This window comes from Prorops nasuta, unplaced genomic scaffold (assembly GCF_024137725.1).
Source record: "Prorops nasuta isolate Cenicafe-Biocafe unplaced genomic scaffold, Cenicafe_Pnas_1.2 PNAS00004, whole genome shotgun sequence".
NCBI lineage: Eukaryota > Metazoa > Arthropoda > Insecta > Hymenoptera > Bethylidae > Prorops > Prorops nasuta.
Window position 1 is genome coordinate 3,830,755 of NW_027116801.1, and position 23,029 is coordinate 3,853,783.

Below are 23,029 nucleotides of genomic sequence, written 5' to 3' on the forward strand. Positions count from 1 at the left end.
AAAAGCCATTCCGTTCTTTGCGCACAGTATATACATATTGTATACGTTTATTTCTATGTTTTTGTGGAGTATTGGATGGAAAATCTGTAAGGCTAAAGGTTCTTTTAGGAGAATATTGTTAGTATGTATAGAGCAAGGTAAAATATGGCTTATAGAGAGTGTTAATTAATCCTCACGTTGCACAACAGCTCGTCCCATACAATTGAGTCGACAGATCTCTGTCAGAATTCAATTTTCCTTCGGTCAATTATAAAAGCATCACTCTGCAACAGGGCTCCTAGGTGCACAGAAAATTCAACATTCAAAGATTTGATTGCAAAACGTGAATGTAGTTACAGAGGCAACAAACACTAGTATATTTTTTATACTGTAATGGATGTATCGTTTAAATCACTCCAGAGCATGAAGGTAACAAAACAAATTTTTATCTCCACGTTTAGCTATACATATGAGAGATATAAATTTTATTTAAACAATTTAATCTTCCTAATCCTCCCTGTTTGTATTCTCCCAGGTCCTAAAATCAAAAAACTGATATCTGTTACTCTTTCTGAAATAAATGAATTATTATACAAATCCATACTCAAAAAAATAATGTAAATAGTGCACTCTATACAATGTAGACTGTTTTTCAACTGTTTTTACGAAACATAATGAAAAGTATATTAACTTCCAACGTTAATTATTTCAGGAGAATATTATTGGTAAGTACACATACACACACACACACACACACACACAGGTAGGCAAAGAGCTGGACAATTGAAAGTATTATTACATAAATGTCATGTTACAGGAGAGTTTGGTTCATAAAGTTCCTGCTAATGAGGGCGATTAAGTCAGTAGATCCCTGGCAGAATTCAGTTTTCCTTCGGTCAATGAAAACGTCATTCTACAGCGGGGTGCCTGGAGATTCCGGAGGTGGCCGGGATAAAAACGAGCTGGCCAAAAGACGCTGTTAGGAGTCGAGCTTTTAAGGGTTCACTAGTACACAGGGACGAGAGTCCTGTAGCGGCACAGGCATCGTATAAAAGCAGGAAAATCAGGGGGGGGGGGGGGGAGAAGGTGGATGGGTGATGGGTTAGGGAGACAGAGAGAATAGGTCGAGGGTGGATTGAGACATGTGTAGGAGTGGTCTGGATGGGATTAAGCGAGCCGACAGCCAATCATAACAGGGAGCACCCCACCAGCTGCCGAGTCCTCTTCGGTAAATGCTCACCTCCCTCCCCCCTAAAACTGGCATGAAACCAACCCTCCGTTCTTATAGCATCCCCTCCAGCATCCATTCCCCTTCAGCTGAAATTGGCCAGTTATCATCCCCTTAAAACTACCCTCTCTGCCTCTCCACTCCTCCTTCTTGGTTAAAATTGGCCTCTCGTGCAGCAGCTGGAACTGGCCCCTCTCGTTGTGCTCCACTGCGAAGCGGAGCAACGAATCCCATTTCTAGGGAACTGCGGACCCTGCTGTGTGCCAACGACAGCATGCCACTTCCGCTTCCGTTATCCTGCTTCCCAACACCCCGCCATTCCGGACTAATTGGCCTGGTGGTGGCTGCTTTAATATTCCTCGCTGAGGGTGAAAGCCGATAACGGAGAGCTGCCTGGGCTCTGCTGCTCGCCAAAAGTGACACAGCCTCGGCTTGGTTTATGTTCACTCACTGATAACGCGCGCGCTGATTCAACCCAATAGCCAATTTTCATCCTGCTATTCACGTCCTTCCGCACCGCGACGAATTTTGTATATATATATATATATATATATATATGGTTGGCGAATTCATTGCGTCCACGCAATTATAATTATGTATATATATATAGAAATTATAAGTCCGATCAATTCAGTCCTCCTCGAGTTTTCTTCAGAATTTAGAAGCTCGCTAGGATTTCTTGGAATAAAGACGACGTTGAGGGTAGAAATTTATTTTAGCAGAGGGAAATTCGTGATAACATTGTCTTTCGCGATCCTTGGCATAATACTGTCGCGAAGGACGACAAGCAATTTCCAGGGATAATACAGGTTTATCGTGCGGAGGAATAAAATCGTTCGTCGACGTTAAAGGGGAAAAGCGAGAGCGTGGTGGGATGCGAGGGATGGCTATGGGTAAGGGGTGGGGGAGGGGGTAAGGGAAAAGGGGAGCGACCCATCCCCACCCCGCAGCCTTTCGGTGCCTTGTAATTATTGGCCTGAGAGTTAAGAAGCTATGGAAGCCTGGGCGACAAATGTTTAAATTAAACTTTCACCCCTACGTCGTCGAGTGGAGAAAGAATTTCTATTGAAGCCCGATAACCACCCCCTCGCCCCCAAATGACTGGCGACTCACCCCTTATTACGAGACGAAATTTATCACGGAAATTTCGGGGAGTATTTTACCCGGATAATTGCTACGCTTTATAAGGGACCACCCTATCCAGCCAATATATAAGCCGAACACACTATCCACGCATTTTCCCACTTAAAATTTCCTTCGAGCAACTTTGCCAAACTTGAACGAAGAAAATCTTTCTCAGACAGGAATAGCACCTCTTTTATAAAACCTACGTCGCTGTGATACTATGTGGAATGAAAATTATTGGTTCGACGAGTAATAAAAGAATTCAATTGTAATCATTACATGGATCTCGTTACTCGGAAAATTCTCAATATTTTCATTTTTCTCAGACAATTTTCACTCAACCTTTTCCATTTTACGTTCATGGATAAAAATTGTTCCAAATTCCATCGAATGTACATATTATGGCGAGTTGTAATTATTTAGAAAAAAAAAGTAAAGTGGACGTTATCAACAATTGGAAATTTTCCTGAGGTTTTCTCGTTGACCCATTTTTCCCTCCTGCGGCAGATACACGTGCTATATATACATATAGGTAGTCATGAAATTCCCAATCAATCTCGGTTACGCTCGCTCTGAAACTATTCAGGTCAGACTTTGTCCGCTATCATTATTTAACGGTGCACTGGAATCATTAATAAACCAAACGTTGGTAACTGTCATCCCATTGTTCCAGCAACAATCGCATACCTAGCATCCTGCAAGCGGAAAAAAATTTTGCAAATTTTCCGAAAGTAATCGCAACTATTTCACGAGTAACGTATATAGTAATTAATTAATTACGTGATACGATGATGGGGTGCACAGGTTTAATGCAGAAAGTTGACATAACTTAAAATCTCGTAATTAAGTTCAGCGTTAAAGCTCCTTAGAGGTTTTCCTTGGCAGTGAAATTCCCGCACGCTCGTCAACTTCTAATGAGGGGATTCTGAATGAAGCTTTTGGCTAGACACGAGATGGGAGGAGAGGGAGCTAGTATAAATTATAAAAATCCAGAAAAAAATATATATATATTTAAAACATTGAAGAAAGAGTTAAGGTGAAATTATATAAACAACTAGAATATATATATACACATATAAATTAGAAGAGCAGCCCGGGGCATGTTTTTGATGAGAAGGATTGTTTGCTGGGCGCATCCGCAAAAAGAGGTCGAAGAGAATTAAAGGACCTCATGATCATTAGAAGGCAGCTAATTACGAGGCATCTTAGACCTGGGTGACATCGCTGATCGAGTCGACGGGCAGAGCTTGCGCATCCACGGTGGTAGGCCGAAAGCTTATTAATGGCCCACCCTTGGTGAAACGCAAGCTCGCGGCTGGAGGGGAGGGGATGGCGGAGGGTTGTATGGCGGAAAAAAGGTAACAGACTGGCAAATAACCCCCTGAGAGGGGTGAACTGGGCGTGGCGTCCTTCGGCTGGGTGGCAGAAATCCTGCCTCGAACGGACCAATGAGGAGCGAGACGAGAGATAGCTCGTGCGTCGACAGTCGGGGGAAAAAATATTGACCGCTCGAGGGCATTTGCGGTCCATTTCGGGGTTGCCGAGGTGAAACGCCAGGGATTCGCCGGCATCGCAGCCCCGAAATGCTAAATTGCCCTTTCGAGGGGCTCGCTTGCCCCTAGAAGGGATCATTAGTTTACCTTCGGCAACGCCAAGAACCATCCCTTCCCTTCGGGGCACCCCCTCCCACCCCTCCAGTCATATCACCTCCTGACATCATTATCCACCGGCTAGTCGGCGAATCGACGACCCACCACGAGGACGCTAGCGTCCTTTGCGCAGATCGACCGTTATCCTGTTACACAGTGTGCAACCGTGAAAATGTGAAAATACGCGAAACTGGATCTCGACCTGTGATATGTACGGTGAAGTGCGTCCTACGAGAGACTCTCGATACTCATCGCTACACTCGACGGTTCACTTGGAATACAAAATCCACTGATATCGCTGTCCGATAAGACGCAGCATGGAGCCGACGGATCCGTCGGGACGCTTAACCGAAGAGCTCTCCGACTGCAGGAGCGAGAGCAGCCACTCCGAAAGTCAATTGCGATCCTATCACGATTACGACGCCAGGATGAAGGAGTTAAATCTCTCGATCGACAGGACTGGAAAGGATCAAGTGCCTAACGATATGCGCGAGCTGCCCCTCAGACTCGACGAGTTCTCCGCTGACAACTCCATCACCTTGAAGAAGGACTTTTATTCCGGAAGTACGGAGATGAGCTACTCGCTGGATCGCGCCAGCGACGCGGACGACACGATGGACGTTGGCAGCGTCTGCAAGAGATCCGGATCCACCAAGGAGCTGTTCTTCAACATCCGGAAGAACGGGCACGGAGGTTTGTCGACCTTGGACCGCTCGAAGATCGGCTTTCAGAGGGACCGGGACGCCAAGGACTTTGCTTTGCTCAAGAGCTACGGCCTTGACAGGATGAAGGATTTCAATTTGTCGCTCGACAGGATGAGGGACAGCCACATGAACGGTTTAACGCTCGAAAGATTAAGGGGTGGTTGTTCCGGGATCCTCGAACATCCCGCTGGCCTTGAAAACTCCGAGTTCGCCAATCTTCAGGTTCAGCCCAGGGCTGAACTGGAAGCCATGGCCTTGGAACACATGCGGAGGTCCCATCTCATCGGCGCTGAACTGTCCGTGCAAAATCTGTCCACTCAAATCTCCCACTCGCACTCCATCACTCAGATGCAGCACTCGCAGCAACAGCAGCAGCATCAGGGGAAATCGTTCACCATCGATGCCATTCTGGGCCTCAGGAGGGAGAACCAGCGAGAGAAACGCGTACAACAGCAACAGTGCAGAAAGAATCAAAACGCCAATCGTAATTATATATGAATTATTGAGATTTTTCATTTGATAGTGGCTTAAAGCTTTTTATTAAAAGATATTCCTCTTTAGAGTTTTCTAGATATCGATTTTACTTTGCAGAAACTATCGTTAATATATATATATATATATATATATATATATATATAGAGTTTGTAAATAATACATTTATTTCAGTATGGGTAAAATTGGTATGCATGTAGCACTATACAGTTAAGGAATGCCACGTCATATAGTTTGTAAAAGGATAAATTGTAAAGAAAACCTGTGAGGCACTATCTTTTTGCTCACAATTTTCTCATGCAATTTTCTTAAAAGCAATTCATACAAAAATTGTCGTTTTTTGGGTAAAGGAAATCTTGTTATCGGACCATTTTTTCTCAGATTTCTTTTGTTATAAAATTGTGCGATTTTTCTTCCAACCTTGTCGTATATGGAGATCGTTTGGACGTTTTTAGGTCCGGAAGCCACTACGAAGAACAGCACCTCGGTTTCAGTGAGCAAATTAAAGAGAGTGCGAACAATTTTCACGGCTCAACAACTAGCAAGGTTGGAGGGCGAATTCGCGAGGCAGCAATACATGGTGGGACCGCAACGTTTGTCCTTGGCCTACGACCTGAGATTGACGGAAGCTCAGGTGAAGGTTTGGTTCCAGAACCGACGGATCAAGTGGCGCAAAGTTCATCACGAGCAACAGAGTCAACGTGTTCACGAATTCCACAGATCCCTTGGAACTTCCCTGGAACAGGAAGACAGCAATGAGACTGACAAGTGGTGAAAACATCCCACCATTTTTCCCAAATCCCCACCGATTCCCCCAAAAATCTCGTTTTTCCACCGAAAGACTGGATGACATTAGCTGAGAGCTACGAAAATACTTTTCGTGCCGTTTTGTCCTTTTTAGAAATCTAGCAGGACTTCTTGCATAGACTAACTAATTAGCCTTGATTGGAAGAGTGTAAATAATGTTGAGAGTGTGTAGGATTTGTGAGGAGGGGGGGGGGGGAAGTCACCCAAGACCAGAGTGTCCACAAAGGCACACGAACTTTTTTCACTCTATTAAGAAATTAATTATTTAATTTATTAAAGTAATTAACAGGGCGCTAAGCCACAGCTTGTCGTCTTCAGACTTCTCAGGTAATGGCACACTAAGAACTGCTGAAGTTTTCCAGTTATCAAAGTAATAAAAGAAAATTATTCAAGTTTACTCAAGCGAATGTAAACGAAATTTTTGATTTTCCAAGTGAAGGAATGTGAAAGAAATATAAATATGACTCGTCTCGAGTTTATAACAGGATTTACTGGTACGACTGACAAAAATCCTAAGTACAAAAGTAAGGAGGCTAATTGGGTAAACCAAGATGAAGATATCATCTCCAGACTCATCTATGGAAAAAAATTCATTCTAATAAATCGAAGGAGCTTTTTGTTGAAACTTGAAAAGTTGAGTGAATTATATCGAGGCTCGACCAATCCTTTTTATGATGTATTATTACACTAGTAACTTACTAAACTAAATAGAATATTACTCAATCTGGCAGAAACTTGGCTGACGTTACCAAATTCTCTAAATTCACAAAATTCAACCAGCGAGTCTACAAAGTTCATTGACGAACTAATTGCTGCCACTATTGTCATTTTGGATACCTGGATAATTCACTTAAAGTATGAATAACCCCAGTGGATACCTTTCTGTATAAGTGAAATTTATACATCACACAGGATAGAAATATTTTCTGAGATTTCTCTCACCGTTTTATTCTTGGCATCTTTGGTCTCCTCTACATTATTCGAACAATTTAACTGGGCTCTCAGAACGAGGCCCAAAGGTCGATACAAAAAATTAATATCAGAAATTCGTTACATCATGAAAAATATATAAAGAGTCAGGATTATCACGTTGAAAAATTATAGCAGAGGCAAAAACTCCATCGAATATCCACAGGAGAAAAGGTTAGTGTAGCAAAGTTTAACCAAGCACCTTTCCCATTACAATCGCCACATTGAAGCAGAATTTATTTCATTGCAAGTTCGTTTTCAAACATCAAAAGTGGTAGAATACTATTTGTTGAAAATTAAAATAAATTTATTTTTTCGTGTATTATTAGCTTTGCAAAGAAATATGACAGTTTTATGTTTTGATGTCCAAAAAACTAAACGTTTAAATTATGGTAAATTTGCAGTAGTATAAAGCAAGAAAAATATTTTGTTTCAATATAATAAATTTTCTTTCAAAAGCCAAATATGATAATTATTAATATATACTGTTACTTTTATTCCTTCGACAGAGATTATTGAATGTAACTGTTACATCTTGTACAATTGTAATAATTAATAAGAACTAATAATTTCTGCTCTAGTTTCTGCTCAACAAACAAAAACTACTTTACCATTTAGCAAATTTTTCATGATTTCTTCAGTTTATCAACCAATTGACCCCTTATTGAACACATTTATTTGTCAATACTACTCAACAGCAGAATTATCAAAAATTGCTCTTTTACAGTCAAAGATACATTAATGTATTCCGTGTATATACATATGGCACGTAATTGTGTTATAGCTGAAAGTGTGTTTGTATAAAGGAGCAATTTCTGACAACTCTGTTCAACGGCTGATTGTCAATCAAACGCGTTAGCAAAATTATCCCAAAAAATTTCGATATTTTTGCACTGTCGATATTAAATTGATAAAAATACAATTAAGGTGCATACTATCGATATTTCTAATATTGATCAATATCGTCCAACCATATTCACGTAGTAACAAGGATACCGTAGTTGCCATGTTACAGATTCGATAATTCACACACGCTGGACTATTTTGCATAATTAGTTGGAGGCTTGTCTAATAGGGTCAAATGTGAAATACTTTGAGAAATTTTTCGTTTATCGTTGCCGAAGTGCTTTCTCCACTTGGATCAGTGAAAATGAACCAAATTGAGAAGACGAAACACAGACGCATTCCCCAATCGTCGTCTTGGACTCCAGAGTGTTACAAGGGACTGCCCGAAACTGAGTTCGAATACAGTCGAAAGACTTCGATCCCTACAAAAGGCACGAGGTAAATATTTTCACTGCGTCATTCTACCATTCGGAAAATATGTTATAGAATGATTTATGGAATTTTAAGGAGGCAGGTAACGACAAACTGTTACGTTCCAAACGCCTGCAGAGCGAAGTATCACGCGTGTTCGAGCTCTTATGGGAAATATGCTCATGTTTACAACACAGAGTACCCTCATAACTGCAGCAGTGAAAAATCATCGAAGAGCAGACAATCGAGTAACCTTGCTACGGTTAAGAAGCATTATTGCAAGGAAGATCCCTACGACGAAGAGAACTTGAAGTACATCGATGACGAGTTGGGAAACTTAACCGAGGATAATTTGGACGAGGACGGTCTGGACGAAGGCAAGTATACCATTATCAATTATTCTCTGAAGACAAATGTGTGATTCTTCGAGTTTCATAAGGAATTTTGTTCTCACAGTCGAAGATGATCAGGAGGATAACGAGGATTATTACGACAAGGACTTGGAGGAGGCTGACATCGACGATGAGCTAGTGGAACCCGAAGTGCAAGCCTCCAAACTACACAAACAGAGGAAAGAAGCTTATTTAAGGGACGAACAACGAATGCGAGCCTTGGAAGAGGACCATGCTCGTCGCAAAGCTCAACTTGCAAGAATGATGCTGTGCAACCCATCGGATGGTAAAAGGTTGAACAAACAAACTCCCAGCTTTCTGCTTTAAGCTATTATCGAATATTTGAATAATTTCCACTGAGATTTGACGGAAACAGCTGTTATCAGAAGGGAAACAACGACGACGAAGGTTTGTCCGAGGAGGAAGTTCAAGTTCCAAGGAGAACGTTGAGGGTGTCGACTAAAGACTTGCCACCGATGCCCCGACATGGAAATGTTCATCCGAGGAGCGCGATCGAGCGGTACGTGAGCCCGACCAAACCGAATCGACGAAGTCAGTACAAGCCGGAAGTGGAGTGTCGTAGAGAACCGGAAACCATCAAGTTTCTAAACGAGATGAAATGCTCTAGATGTGGTAACAACTCTGCCGACAAGAAATCCAGCTCTGATAGGAATTCCTGTAGGCTCCAGAACCATCGGAATTATTCCATGAAAGGATCGATCGGTAAGGATCGATGTTAACCACAGATTTGGGATTAAAGGATCGAGTCTCTTGACATTTTTCCCGCAGGTGACAACAACAAAGCGGATATAGAAAAATCTTGCGAACGATATTTATCAGCGGGCCACTCCAAGGGACGCAGACGTTCGAGGGAGGCCAGAACCGAAACGTACGAGAGTCCTGACGTAGGCCCTCTGCAAGGACAAGAATTCCCCGACGAATATCTCGACCCAGCGTTCAGCAAGGAGCTCGCGAAAGCTTCGCGAAACCGTCAGAGGACAAAACTCTCCATGCAATCCATCGAACGCAATACTAGCGGAATGTCACGCCATTGATCCAGTTCCGTTTCTCGAAATCGTACCAAACACCCCTGAAGAAAATTATGAAGATAGTTTCGTGTAATCCCACATAACGAAGAATTATGCTGATAAAAAAGAAGCGGAAACTTAGTTCGATGTCTAAGTTTGTACCTATTTTTGTAAATGTCATTCATGAAATCGTATTGAATGTTAGGCTTCGTGTTACGTAGATTCGATAAGCGCACCGATCAAATTTTAGCATGATGTAAATAATTGGAACAAGCTCGAAGGAGACGAGACAGCAAACTCCTCGGGTATCGATATTTTACACTAAAAAAATAAAGCCTCCCCTATTGCGCAGTATCGTAACTCCGCCTGCAAAATTGTTTGGAACTCGCGCGCACGAAAAATCATTGTAAATAAGTATTATAACTAATTATACGTAAACAAATACACGTATATGTTACAGAGAATAAAATCTCAAATCTACAAAGTTTTAATTGATTCGATATACACCTTTTATTATTCCTGTATTCAGTTATCCGTTTATTTTTCGTTTCACTGTGTGCATGCTGGGATAATTAATGGATTAAATCGAAAGCGAAAGAGGTAAAGAATTTCACGGACGAATTTATTTATAAATGAAGAACGTAAATTAGGCGAAGGCCTGTATGGACGTTTATCCCTTAATGAAAAATCGTGGATGATGGGACGGAAGGGGCGGAGCTTTTTAACAAGACTCGCGCGCCAGCATGACAAAGAGCGAAAGCTCTGGTCGAGCTTTTGTTTAAATATTAATATCCCGCGCAGGCTCCACCGTGCCCGCCACCGTACCGGGTGGCCCGGGCTTTGTTCAATTAAACTTAATATCTTTATTATATCAGCCCGTCGAAAGCAGATATTATTTATTGCAGAAAAGCTCGAGCCCCGCCGCAAGCCATTGTCATCCTCCGCTGAGATTTACTAGGCGAAACCCTTAAAATCGGCTAAATTAATTTCGCGCGTTTCTACAATCGAGTCATTCCTCGAATAGCGCTACTATAACGAATAAAGGCTGTTTTGCTAATAATTATGACAGCTTTTGCGAGTGATTATTCATACACATGTCGTGTGCCGGTATGGAAAAATTTGCTCTGATGACCACAACTGGTATTCGCTCGTTATCCAACGTCCCTTTTGTCACTTTGATAAATGAGCCTTGAACCCATGTCAAAGGACTACAAAGAAAGCTTTCGTACGATGGAGAAGCGCGTAAGGTCGCTTATCGCGCGATGCCTATCATCCCCTCCCCGTGTAATTCGCTGATATCCGATCGATCCGATAGACTCGAATAAAATAACAAATAAAATTAAATAAAAGAGGGAGAGGAACAATTTCCATCCGTTTCTTCAATCTCTTCCTCGTCTTCTTCCGAGCTTAACGATCGAGCTTGCGGTTAATTTATATAAATGGGATTTGATCACAGGTGGTGAAACTTTGGAACGTGCCGGGGGATGAAGAGGGAAAAAAGGGGAAGGAGGGAGAGAAGAAGGAAGGATCAAGGTGAGATAAGCTTCGATATCCGGATATCCGGCTTTTATCCTCGCTGTAAGCGAGAGGTATAAGCTCCGCCTATTCCTGGGGGTTACAGCGGGACTTCCAGGACCCGAAATATCCCAGCCCCTTGCACCATCGCCGTTGGCATCCGCGGCATTCCAATTAGCTCGCGAATCAAAAGAGCCCCACTGCCTTTGTGGGGTCCCCCCACATCCCCATCCCCCCACTCTCACCCCCTCCACCCCCACAACGTAGCCCCTTTCAACCTGAAACACTCGCACACCAGTAGACGTCTGCTCTACACATGCCACAAGCTGCCTCTTTCTTCCCCTCTTTTCCGTCCTTCTCGACCCCCCCCCCCCCCCAACCCCCTTACCCTGTCCTTCTCCTCGCACATCAAGCCAACATCATCCTCTCCTCGTCCTGCAAGAAGAAGGCCACTTGATTTCCGTTCTCCTCTTCATCTCCGATCCCAAGCATCCGCTGAAAAAACAACGGACACAATTATTATTGTTGTATCCATTTTATCACTTTTTTGTCAATATTCTTATATATATGAATAATCTTTTTTGTCCCTTTGATTATCGCGGTTCTAAATTACGAGGAAGTAATTACACTCGCTCCTCATATCTTCCAATTATTTTATCGCAATTTTAGAATTGATTAGCGAATGTTTATGGAAGAATTTCAAGGAAATCGATAAAAAAATACGAAAAATTTAGTTTTTCGATTAAAGTGACCAAAAGATAAATTTAAATATTTATTAAAACTTTTCGACTATACAAATAATATATTTAACGTAATTAATTCATGTTGTCGAAATGGCACGATAGAAGCAAGTTTGTGATTTTTGGCGATTACGAATAGAAAAAAATTGATGGGGAAGGAACAACAAGGTATAGGAAAAGGATTGCAGGATTTCGATTGCTGAAGTGACCGAGCGATAAATTGAAATTGTAAAGACCTTTCGAGATGTCTCTCTTTCCTGTTTGTTTGTTTTTGCCCGGTTGTAGCGACGCGCGGTCATATATTTCCGTCGTCAAGGGTAATTGAAATCGGAGGAAACCGCTCGTGACGTTTCCCTCGACAAGGCAGAAATACAAATTTTATTACGGCGCGCTTCTATCCACTTCGTTAGATACCACTTTGTTTATCATTCGCGAATATTAAAATTTTATCCATCGCCCTACACGCACGACCAGAGATTTCACAATGTTGGAGCGCTTAATCCCACAAGGGTTTGAAATTCCAAGCTAAATATCCAATCGCAATTTCTGCAAATGATATTATTACTCCTTCAGCTTTACTTGGCACCTTGCAAAGCGATATTACTTCTTCAGTTTGTATTTCGAAGCAAACCTCTCGGTCTTACGTACAGTATAATACTCGTCGAAAACCTTTCTTTCATTTTCCTTACAATTATTGTCGTATTATTATAATTTATTTCTTAATAATCTTATCAATTTTTATTCAATTATATTTTATAAATCAAATATCTATCACTAGAATCTCATTACTGTTTGAAATAATATTATTTTACTTCCATTCAGTCTTTCTTCGAAACTCGGAAAACGACGTTATTTCTTGAACTTGCATTCCGTAAGAAACTATATATATATATATATATATATATATATATATATTTTAGGTACTAGACCCTACACTCATATTATTAACAAAATTATCATTATATTGTTTATCGAGTAAGAGAGATAAACGTTATAAAAAAAAATTAACAGCTGAAATTGGAATATCGTGAAAATCGCGGTGAAATTTAAGTATTCTGTCGTACGTTCGAATCTTCTCCGTATTTTCCAAGAGATCGCTTCGCGAAACGTCAATCATCGTCACCAAGGACGCGATGAAATTTTCCAAGCGCTTCGACAGCAGATTCTTTCATACTCGAGCCAACGAACGAATAGTCGGCTTCTCGGAGTAAAGACGACATTGTGTGCGTTCCATGAAATCGACTGGGAAAAGTCGAAAGATATTTCGGTAAAGTCCAACGATGATCCATCATAGTGGATGACTTCTGCTATCGTCTAATTTGTTATAGGTCCGTGACTAATTGCGATATTCTTTCAAAATGCGATGTGTCTGGTGTCAGCGGTTAACGTACGACCCGATGCTCCCGTTATTAAGGCTCTCAGAAGCGTGCAAATATTTTCGTCACGAATACTTGCGTTCTGACTATACTCCATGGCCACCTGCACCAACACCATGTATCATATCCCGATCACCATCCTCGAGCTTCGATACAAGTCCCTACGGATGGCTACGAGCGTCCGGAAAGACAAACAAACCCTCACCATTCTGTATACCCACCCCATGCATATATACTGGATGTACCACTGAAGAGGTATCAGAGCATGAACGGAAGAACTGAATTATCTCCAAAACTATAACAATTATCAATTTTGGCTTAGAATCCATGTAGATTGAAAATGAAGAGAGGAATAAAGAAGGTTATGTGTGTGTGTGTGTGTGTGGAAAAATTAGTAGCTATTGTATTTACAGAAATCAATGGACTGTTACGTCCACTCTTTGGTGCGTTCTAAACAATACATTTTGTGTATATATATAATAGTTATTTCAATCGATAATCGAATGAAGGCAACAAAAAAACAATTATTCAAAAACTGTTCCATTTAAACATTGAAATCAAAGTACGTTAGAGGAATATAAATATTATGTTTGGGCAAGTTGATAAAATCGAATAAAAACAGCAGAGTTTCGTGGATCGTTGAACTTCTTGCACTCATGGGAGGTTCGAAGCCAACGCTATAGCGCGATAGATGGTAAAAAACATAACCGCTTAACAGGGTGGAAGATGGGTAGGGGATGCACACGAGGGGATACATTCGGGCGGCATTCATAACACGAGACGGGGTAATAAAAGTCAGAGCTACCCCCTTTCGCCACGAGCTTTTCAACTCTGCGCGACCCAAGAAAAATCAGCTGCGAGCGTGGATAAAAAATAACTGCTGTATAATCTAGATTGAAAATGTTTTCGACAAATTAATCCTTCCCCGTGTTCCATTCTGAATAATCACGCAGTAACTTATGAATTTTTCAAAGAAACAATTACATTGTGTAATATATATTAATTTGTTTCTTTTTTTTTTTTTTTTTTTTTTTTTTGAAGTTATATTATGCAAAGGAGCTTGTCGCATAAACGAGAAATATATCTCGATGGTTTTTATTTTTTATGCGTAGTTACGAGTCTCCTGGTACTAAAAATATTTTCAACGAGTCAGTCCTCCATCATTATACCATTTTGAATAATCGCGGTACAACAATTCTCTGCGGATATTCGGTAAAAATAACTCGAATTTGGCAAAAGTATGCAAGAGTTTATACGGTTACAAGTGGAGCGTCTCTGTTTGATACGAGTTCTGTAGGGGGGGGGAGGGGGGGGGGCTGTGGGTACCACTGCAGAAATATTTCAAGCAAAAGCATCCCCTTTGATCATCTCTTCGCAAAGTTGCACGATATATTACATACACTATATTATTTATTTATATATCAGAACCCTTTGCAAGCCGTTTCCATTTTTCCCTCATTTTTATGATAACGATGGACGTTAAGTCCTACATTATTAGCAATCTACGTTGGACGAACGAGTAGAATAGAGAAGTTTAGTGGGGAAATATTTACGAGCACCAGTGATAAACAAAGTATCGTATAAATTTGATATTACAAGAAATTCCCGAGAAAAGGAATTAATGCGTATTCACTGGCTATCCGATGATTTATGTAAAGGGAGAAGGGCAATGAGGGTGGTTTACGACTTGAGAAAAATAATAATCGGTTCCCCCGTGGAATGCAGAGACAACGTTGGACAGGTCCAAATATCGTTTCGTTATGGCTTGTTAATCCGTCTAATCTGGACCGAAATGAAATAGTTGCGATTCTTTCGTAGTTGCCCCTCGCGTCACTGCATTTTGTTCGGCAAAACACACCCTTGACCCAAAGGGGAGAGGTTTGTCGAGAGGCTGGGGGTGGACGATGATCAAAGTTCATCGGCGACATACGATCTTCCCTCTAACTACCCGCGCTCACATATTTTTCAACCCTTAAATTGACATTGGCGTAGACACTCTAACGACGATCTTTTCGATTTCAGGCTAAAGCTATCAGAAAATGATTCCTTTACTTCTTATAACCTTACGATGTAAATACATAACCTTTCTAACGCTTTTATGCAATATATAGGTATTTACGCTAAGTAATACGACGTATAACCGATCCAGAAACGAATTAAACGTGCTTAAACCCGAATGACGTATTGTCGTAGGAGAATAGGGGCTCGTAAAAATGTGCAAAAGTAGTTTTTTCCCAGTTCCTCGTAAAAACATTCGCATAAGCCGCGGGATCCCCCAGTAAATGCGGAAAACACACACAATAACATTTTTCATTGTAGAATCTATTAATTATTATTCACAGTGATTAAATTCAAAAAAACGCAATTAGATATTCATAACCTAAACAGTCTTCGATATTAAATTTCCTTTGGAAAAAAGAAAAATATTTCCAAACATATGGGAAATATAGTTTTGTATCCAAAAAATATAAACGAGTTACGTGAAATCCTTAAAATCAAACGATGATTATAATTAATATTGTTATCGTGGAAATAAATCTTTAATTAAGAGAGTCACATGTGAAGATGTGAAGTAACAATGTAGCAGATGCATCAATTAAGTAACCCTTTGAACTCTTAATACCATTGTCATTACTTGAGCTTTTGTCAAAAAGGATTATACACAAAATCGGATTCGTAGTTTAATCCTCTTCAGTCGGCTACTGTATCTCCTACCATTATAACCCTTTGATGAAATCCGACGAAAATTCTTTTTAAAAATGTTCAATCATTTTGATTCTGATGTATATAATTTGTTGATTAAGCACGAATGATAGTAAAAGAAACAGAGAATTAAATTAAAAGTTTTGTAATTCAAAATAGATAATACGCTGATACGATAAAGAAACGTACATACAAACAATCAGTATGAAAGTTTGATATGATTTTCGCGTTTGCGCAGATTCAGATGACGTCAGATGAGTTGCATGAGTACAGTGTGTTGACATATAAATCTAAACAAACCACAAGCCGGTAAGCTGTAGTATTGGATGGCTGAATATCCAATATTGTGAATGTTTCACTTTGCAGCTGAAGTAAAATTGTATAATGGTAGCAAGTGCTTCGAGAAATAGTCAGAGGACTATTTGGTGGATAGGGTGCGCTTGTATTGGTGCCTATGTTGCTTATCGCTACTGGAAAAAGCGCCAGCTCAAAAGCATCGACGAAGGCTTCGATGAAGTTGCCAAGGTTAGACGAGTTAAATCATTAATATCCTCTTTTCCTAAAAATCCGCAAATAATCCTTCTGACTGAAATTAATTCAAAAGAATCTCTCATGTACAAAACATTTTACCAAAATACAATTTATACTTACTTAGGTAAATATTATTATTGTTTGAAATTATTCAAATATCGCTCTTATTTGTTTAGTAATAATGAATTTTTTAGATCGGCGATAGCCATGAAAGAAGAGTGCTGCTTTTGGGCTTAAACGGAGCAGGAAAAACCTCCTTTATGAATCAAGCATGCGTTGCTAATGGTAGTGCAAGTACTTACGTTGTTCCCCCTCAACCTACCCAAGGATTTTTTGTATATAGATTAAAAAGTGGGATAAACACTTATAACATTTGGGAGAGTAAGTACAACAAATGATTATTGGCAACAAATAAGCTAATTTGGATACTGAAATGTTTTTTATTAGTTGGTGGTGCTGAAGAGACCAGAAAATATTGGGCAACTTTTCTTCAAGATACCGACCTTTTATTATTTATGGTTGATGCATCAGATTCGGATAAATTAACACTTGCAGTTACTACATTGAAAGAATTATTAGGGGATTCAAGGATGGACACTGTTCCAATTTTAGTAGTTGCTAACAAACAAGTAAGTACTACATAAGTAAATTGATTATTTTGTATTGATTTTATTAATTTTGTAGGATTGTCAAAGTGCTTTAAGGCCGAATCAAGTTAAGGAAGCTTTAGATTTATTAAGTATATCTCCTCACAAGCATAAAGTAGAAGTTATTGGCTGTCAAACAAGACCATTACCAGAGCTTCCTATGGGCACTAATGTTTATTCATGGTACCATCCATCAGTAGAAGCAGTTAAGAAAATGATTTTCTCAATGGCCTCTTAAGTCAATCAACTAAAATTTGGATGTGGTGAAAATCTTAATTGTAATTATAAGGATTTTTGTAATTATGCAATAAACTCGAGCAAAACCATTTAGTGAAAATAATTATTTAAATTTATACTTTAAAGATTCCATATATACTTTTATTTTTGTTAATGCTTATAATATTAATAATACTTTTCATATAAAAATCAGTGTTATTTTATTTTCTCTACTTTCTATTATACAAAAAAACTAGTTACAGCTTTGGAATACAAATCTAACTGGTATCTGAAAGAGAACTTTTTGAATGTAGGTATTCATTATACTGTTCAGGAATACTTTTAAATTTATTTATTTTTGCTCTTATTTGCTTCCAAGTCATCTGATAATGATTCTTCTTATCTCTTGCCATTGCCTGGATAAAATAATATTTTATAGGTTTATAAGAAAAAATAAAGGTATTTATTAAAAACCATTACCTTATAATCTTCACCATATTTGTCTAATAAATAAGTTAAAAATTGAACTTGTCCCTTAGGTAGTTTAAATAATCTTTCTCTAGGTGCTCGAGCCTCAGCCTCCAATTCTTTCGCTACATGAGACTTTTTGGCTATATTTGTCTCTTTACTTATATCTTCAGTCTTCCACTCGCATTGCATATCATTTCTTTCGTTAATTACTTTCTTTAAAAGTTGTTCTTTAATATTAGGAATTTTCAACACTTCGTTTGGATCATATGCCAGACCCATATCCCTAAGATTAAGTCTCGTAGATTTGGTCACTTCCCATTCTTGCTTCATTTGTGCACTGCAAAATAATTTAAAAACAAGAGCATTATAGGGAGATAAAACAAAAACAATTACAACGAAATGAGAACTTGTAGTAGTATATATGCATACTTTTAACGCTACTCTATCGTTTAATTTTTGCAATTTCTGTCTTCATATATACATATACAGCTGGTGCTACATATTAATATTTCAATGTCATATTGTGTTAAAATTCTACAGGCTTCAAACTGTAAATAATAGATTAAAATATTTACCATTTGATAATTGGAAGTCTTTTCAACTTATTTCGCAACCTCTTACGATTCACACCATGGCCTGCAAACTTCATTGCTGTTTGCGGTCAATGATGCCAAAATCAACTTGAATCAACTCCTCAACAGCCTCAGCAGCGAAATTGAAGTTATTAGACTTTTCTGACTGATAACTTAACTTAGCCCACAGTGGGAAATTGAATCGTGTGTGCCAGTGTGTGCCATGTGTGGTTCGACTATATTGTGATATGTATATCATTTTCCATGTAAAATACAGAATGAAGTTAGCCAAATTGCCAAGGAATCAATTTCCCGCTGTATCCAACTGGAAGTTTTGGCTCAAATTGATATACTATACTATGTAGTATGTACAGTTCGAAGTTAAGACTCGAAATCTAAGGGTGCATTTCCAAGCCGTGCATAAAGCGCTTGCATATAGTTTACGTTACCTTTGGTCCATTTTGTATAGAATTTGAGCGTTTAAAGCGCTATGCGTAACCAGCGTAACTCAAAACGCAGTCATAAATACGGCTATCAATTTCCTACCTACATTGTAGTAAAGTAGGAAAAAGTATAAAAGTGAATAAAAATCGGAATCCCCCGACAAGTCGGGACGCCCGACGGCCCGACCCCCGCCACCCGACTGCCATGAAATAATGGCAAGTGGAAGACGCTGTAATGCTATATAGAAAGTAACATAACCTTTCAAATTTAATAATTAGTCGAGTATTACACAATTAAGCATTTTTAAGGCATTTAAAGTATGTGTGTTAAACAAGCATGATAAAATACAAATTACTATAATCTCTAAATATTTTGAAATATTTTAGTAAATGTTAATTTTGTAAAAAATTAGAACGAAATTTATAATATATTTAAATTATCACACATTGGCGAAGATATTATTATAATGCTTTTAAAACAAATAGTAATGATATTTAAGGCTTCTTAAAAATAATTACCAAAATGAAGAGTTAACTTGTTTAGACTAATGCTGCTAGGCAAGATGATTTATAACTGATGAAGATATAGTAAAGTGTAAAATTAATAAAAATGCCACATCCTTGTGTTGTATGTGGCCGATCTCGTATGAATCCGAATAACAGGGAGGAAGAATATATGTTTTTTGGATTCCCTGTTAATGATGAAGCACGTTGTACTAAATGGCTGGAATTTTGTTGTAGAGACGATTTGTACAAATTAACAAAAAAACAACTTCTTCAGCGAATGGTATGTTCAAAGCATTTTGAACCAAGAGATTTTTTGAATGAATATTTGGATAGACTAAATTGTACAGCAGTACCAACAATTTATGATCCAAAACAAAGCTTATACAATATAACATGTGTTCTGTGTGGTCGTACTAGAAAAGATCCACCAGATGGAGATTATGATGGTGCTACCTTTCATCATTTTCCTGGAGAAGAATTTAGATGTTTAAAATGGTTAGACTTTGTTGGAGTTGACTCTTATTATAGATTAACAAGAAAAGAAATATTATTTTGTTACATATGTTCAAAACATTTTGACCAATCACAATTTATGTCTGGTTATAAAAGTCGGTTAGTGGATAATGCAGTACCAAATATAAGATATCCTGATCAGATTGATAAATCTGAACAATATATCACAGAATATTCACCCGAAGAAACATTAACCAGTTTACCAGAAAAAGTAAAGCTAGAGCCTTTACCACAGGCAGTTTTTGAAAGTCAAGCTTGTGCTGCTTGTGGACGATCCCGGTCAGACCCAAGGAATAAAGAACAGAGGTATAAATTCCATCCTTTTCCTGCTTATGAAATTGGAAGATGTTTAAGATGGTGTCAGTTTTTAGGCAGAGAAGACCTGCTAAAAATGTCTCCAAATCAAATAAGAAAATTAGTACTTTGCTCAAAACATTTTCAAACTGGCCAAAGTTTTCATAAAGTAGGACCATGCGATGCAGTACCAACAATAAGAGATATATCTGAAAATAGCTCAGTGGTAAATGTGGAAATATTTAGTGGTCAAGAAATAATTGAAGACTCATCCTGCCCTAACACAGTTAAGGGAAGTAAAAGACAATCTTTTTCAAGACCTCTAGTATCCAGCAAAAAACCAAAGATAGATAATAAGCCTGCACCACTTGCCAAGAAACGAGGAAAATCCAAAAGACCAACTTCTATCAACATTCCAAAACCAGATCTAAATAATCTTCAAAGTCGTACAATAAGAAAATTGCCCCTTCCTCCAGCAACTAATTGGAAAATATTATCTAATCAGTTTCAACCAATAACAATAAATAATATAACTCCTAATATTACAAATAATATTACTGGTGAAGTCAGAAAAGTCATACTTCCTTTTACAGGAGATATATCAAATTTAGGCACTCCAATTCCAGTACACAGCTTATCAAGTATTCCTCCTGGATTTTTAATTAAAATAAATCTTCCTGAGCAAGAACAAAAATCATTTAAGCAAACTAAGAGTCAAGTTAGAGGAAGGCATGTTTTAGCTAGTAACAGTGATGTGCAACAAAAGAACAAAAATGGTAAAATTTCTACAAATGCAAATTTATTAAGGGGAACTATACAAGCAACAGAAGAAAATTTCTCTGAGTTTTTATCTTTCTCAACTGAATCCGTGATAGCTGCAGAAAATCCTGAAGAAATGGAAGAGCAGCAGGAAGTCTTGTCTTCTAATGATTTATCATCAGCTGATTTAGAATATTTGAACACAAATGAAATGGAAGTTAAAGAAGAATTTTATGAAGAGTATATTATGCCAGAAGAAGAAGAAGAAGTTAAATTGCAAAGTGTTAAAAAACGTAAAAAAATAAGAAAATTTTCTGGTACTTTAAGAAGAACAGTTCTCCCCATTAGGAGTGAAGTGCAATATTTTTTGAAAAAGTTAACACCATATATGCATAGGCTACCTAGAAAGGCTAGAGCGCAAATAAAATTATCTATTGTCAATATGGTGATAGATAATTTATAAATTAAAAAGAACCTCTGTATGATAAATCACTGAATTTCATAAACTATAAATACTATTTTTACAAAGTATGTAGTTAAGACAAATAATATGAAGCACCAAAATAATAGAAGTTGTAACTGTTACAGTGTCTGCCACTTAAAATACCCTAGCAAGAATGCAAGAAATCTTTTATTTCTGGAATTATAAAAGATATTAAAATTCTGCTCGAAACATTTATCCAAATTTCTATTTACTTTCAGAAAAGTCTTATGCAAAGAATTGATATCTTACTAACAGTTACAGAGGTACAAATTTTACAATGTTCATTTTACAAATCGTTTTATGTGGCAGGCCCTATTTACTTTAACAAATTGAAATGCCCATTTTTAATCATTAGTATTATCATAAATAATTTTAACAAATGCTTGTATAAACTAAAAGTTTTTATTTAATTTATGACTATTGCTAAAAGCATTATAACATATAATTGAGGAGAGTGGCTGAATGATTGATTAAAGTTAATATTTCAGTATATCATTGTTATTAGTTTAAAGTTGTAATTAGAAGAATTGTAATGAAAATATTCTCATAGTTATAATATCTGTATATATGTATACATATATATTATAACGAATATTTATATTTCATATAAGTAAATTTGAAAATAAAGTATGTTAATATCATGAGTCTGTATATAAAGATGTATACTGAAGCGTTTTCGAGAAATCAGCGAAATACAAAATATAAATAATTTATCAAAAATGGATATCCCATCAACATATTAATTTTATTTTAAATGCTAAGGTGAAGATAACATTTGAGTGAAGTTTGACTAATAAGGAGAAAGACCAGTAGCTTGTATGTGTGATTCTGCCCAAACAGTAAAGCACCCTTTCGTTTTACCGAAAAACTGTTCAGATTTATTTGTAAATTCAATAGGAGGAATGTTTGAGTCAACACCCCACTTTATGTCTTTTCGTTTTTTTATATGACCTCTATGTGGAAGCATGTCTGTCAAAGTTGATATCTCTGTAGATTGAGTGTTTACACTTGGCTCATGTAAATAACTAAAATTTCTCAGTAACCCCCTATGAATATAATAATTACAGAATGTATTAATGATATCTGTATTGAATGAATATTTTAATAAAACATGTTATCTTTATTAATTAACCAACTTTGGAGATACCAAATCTATTTCTATCGGAGCCCACGTTTTGTCCAAATCATCAATATTATTTTTTTCTTCTGAATCAGGTAAATTTACAAAAGGATATACAAGCTCCCTTGGTCCTTCAATTGATCTATTTATCCAGTGAACTTTATCAGGATCTAGCGAACAATATTTGAATTAAGAAAATCCATTACAATATAAGATAATAATGTTTTACCGTATTTTATATAACTATCAGGAATCTTCATTCCTACGGTAAAAAAGTTTACATTGCGAGCTATTTGTCGATATTCATTACACTTGCATGAAACTTTAAGCTGATATTTATCACTATAATTAGAAGTGCTCATTTTACTAATTTTAAATTTCTTAAAGGCTTCATCAATTTAAAATTATACAGCTGGTAAATATTAAAATCATACTTTCAAGGAAATCGCGCCGCAGTGTGACAAATTTAATTTTATTACGCCTTAACAAATAGCTGCATTTCTACGCT

General features: G+C 37.8%; 6 protein-coding genes across 7 annotated transcripts; 4 read left to right on the forward strand and 2 right to left on the reverse strand.

The window, feature by feature from the left end:
• The first annotated feature begins 4,100 nt into the window (after positions 1-4,100).
• On the forward strand, positions 4,101-6,056 carry LOC136772655 (uncharacterized). The gene is made up of 2 exons (XM_066725763.1): positions 4,101-5,169; positions 5,642-6,056. The coding sequence occupies exons 1-2, from the start codon at positions 4,299-4,301 to the stop codon at positions 5,950-5,952; spliced, it is 1,182 nt and encodes a 393-aa protein (XP_066581860.1). The 5' UTR covers positions 4,101-4,298; the 3' UTR covers positions 5,953-6,056.
• Positions 6,057-7,708: 1,652 nt separating this feature from the next.
• On the forward strand, positions 7,709-10,024 carry EAChm (Enhancer of Acetyltransferase Chameau). 2 transcript variants are annotated; one of them, XM_066725718.1, is made up of 6 exons: positions 7,709-8,237; positions 8,307-8,587; positions 8,667-8,895; positions 8,979-9,154; positions 9,231-9,325; positions 9,392-9,514. In XM_066725718.1, the coding sequence occupies exons 1-5, from the start codon at positions 8,104-8,106 to the stop codon at positions 9,311-9,313; spliced, it is 903 nt and encodes a 300-aa protein (XP_066581815.1). In that variant the 5' UTR covers positions 7,709-8,103; the 3' UTR covers positions 9,314-9,325; positions 9,392-9,514. The 2 variants fall into 2 exon arrangements, with proteins under 2 accessions (XP_066581815.1, XP_066581814.1); XM_066725717.1 differs by having other exon boundaries at positions 8,979-9,325; positions 9,392-10,024.
• A 6,169-nt stretch (positions 10,025-16,193) lies between these two features.
• Positions 16,194-17,504, forward strand: LOC136772983 (uncharacterized). The gene is made up of 4 exons (XM_066726281.1): positions 16,194-16,489; positions 16,690-16,876; positions 16,943-17,124; positions 17,180-17,504. The coding sequence occupies exons 1-4, from the start codon at positions 16,349-16,351 to the stop codon at positions 17,378-17,380; spliced, it is 711 nt and encodes a 236-aa protein (XP_066582378.1). The 5' UTR covers positions 16,194-16,348; the 3' UTR covers positions 17,381-17,504.
• Positions 17,505-17,562: 58 nt separating this feature from the next.
• LOC136772985 (nucleolar protein 16) lies at positions 17,563-18,662 on the reverse strand. Its single transcript, XM_066726283.1, has 3 exons — positions 18,405-18,662; positions 17,839-18,166; positions 17,563-17,774 (listed from the first exon to the last, which is right to left on the reverse strand). The coding sequence occupies exons 1-3, from the start codon at positions 18,476-18,478 to the stop codon at positions 17,637-17,639; spliced, it is 540 nt and encodes a 179-aa protein (XP_066582380.1). The 5' UTR covers positions 18,479-18,662; the 3' UTR covers positions 17,563-17,636.
• Positions 18,663-18,997: 335 nt separating this feature from the next.
• Positions 18,998-21,380, forward strand: LOC136772980 (uncharacterized). The gene has a single exon (XM_066726276.1). It carries the CDS (start codon positions 19,455-19,457, stop codon positions 21,378-21,380), a length of 1,926 nt encoding a protein of 641 aa, XP_066582373.1. The 5' UTR covers positions 18,998-19,454.
• An 811-nt stretch (positions 21,381-22,191) lies between these two features.
• LOC136772984 (uncharacterized) lies at positions 22,192-23,000 on the reverse strand. The gene is made up of 3 exons (XM_066726282.1): positions 22,751-23,000; positions 22,538-22,691; positions 22,192-22,447 (listed from the first exon to the last, which is right to left on the reverse strand). Exons 1-3 carry the CDS (start codon positions 22,881-22,883, stop codon positions 22,192-22,194), a joined length of 543 nt encoding a protein of 180 aa, XP_066582379.1. The 5' UTR covers positions 22,884-23,000.
• Positions 23,001-23,029: the final 29 nt, after the last annotated feature.

Excerpts from the sequence above, each read along its gene's own strand:
- LOC136772655 (XM_066725763.1), top strand. The coding sequence starts at position 4,299 with ATGGAGCCGACGGATCCGTCGGGACGCTTAACCGAAGAGCTCTCCGAC. Across the intron at positions 5,170-5,641 it reads AAAGAATCAAAACGCCAATC|CCACTACGAAGAACAGCACC; the intron begins GTAATTATATAT and ends TAGGTCCGGAAG.
- LOC136772985 (XM_066726283.1), bottom strand. The coding sequence starts at position 18,478 with ATGAAGTTTGCAGGCCATGGTGTGAATCGTAAGAGGTTGCGAAATAAG. Across the intron at positions 18,167-18,404 it reads AGACTTCCAATTATCAAATG|TGCACAAATGAAGCAAGAAT; the intron begins GTAAATATTTTA and ends ATTATTTTGCAG. Across the intron at positions 17,775-17,838 it reads AATATGGTGAAGATTATAAG|GCAATGGCAAGAGATAAGAA; the intron begins GTAATGGTTTTT and ends TATTTTATCCAG.
- LOC136772980 (XM_066726276.1), top strand. The coding sequence starts at position 19,455 with ATGCCACATCCTTGTGTTGTATGTGGCCGATCTCGTATGAATCCGAAT.
- EAChm (XM_066725717.1), top strand. The coding sequence starts at position 8,104 with ATGAACCAAATTGAGAAGACGAAACACAGACGCATTCCCCAATCGTCG. Across the intron at positions 8,238-8,306 it reads ATCCCTACAAAAGGCACGAG|GAGGCAGGTAACGACAAACT; the intron begins GTAAATATTTTC and ends TGGAATTTTAAG. Across the intron at positions 8,896-8,978 it reads AACCCATCGGATGGTAAAAG|CTGTTATCAGAAGGGAAACA; the intron begins GTTGAACAAACA and ends TGACGGAAACAG.
- LOC136772983 (XM_066726281.1), top strand. The coding sequence starts at position 16,349 with ATGGTAGCAAGTGCTTCGAGAAATAGTCAGAGGACTATTTGGTGGATA. Across the intron at positions 16,490-16,689 it reads GCTTCGATGAAGTTGCCAAG|ATCGGCGATAGCCATGAAAG; the intron begins GTTAGACGAGTT and ends TGAATTTTTTAG. Across the intron at positions 17,125-17,179 it reads TAGTAGTTGCTAACAAACAA|GATTGTCAAAGTGCTTTAAG; the intron begins GTAAGTACTACA and ends TTAATTTTGTAG.
- LOC136772984 (XM_066726282.1), bottom strand. The coding sequence starts at position 22,883 with ATGAGCACTTCTAATTATAGTGATAAATATCAGCTTAAAGTTTCATGC. Across the intron at positions 22,692-22,750 it reads TGATAGTTATATAAAATACG|ATCCTGATAAAGTTCACTGG; the intron begins GTAAAACATTAT and ends ATTGTTCGCTAG. Across the intron at positions 22,448-22,537 it reads ATAGATTTGGTATCTCCAAA|GGGGTTACTGAGAAATTTTA; the intron begins GTTGGTTAATTA and ends TTATATTCATAG.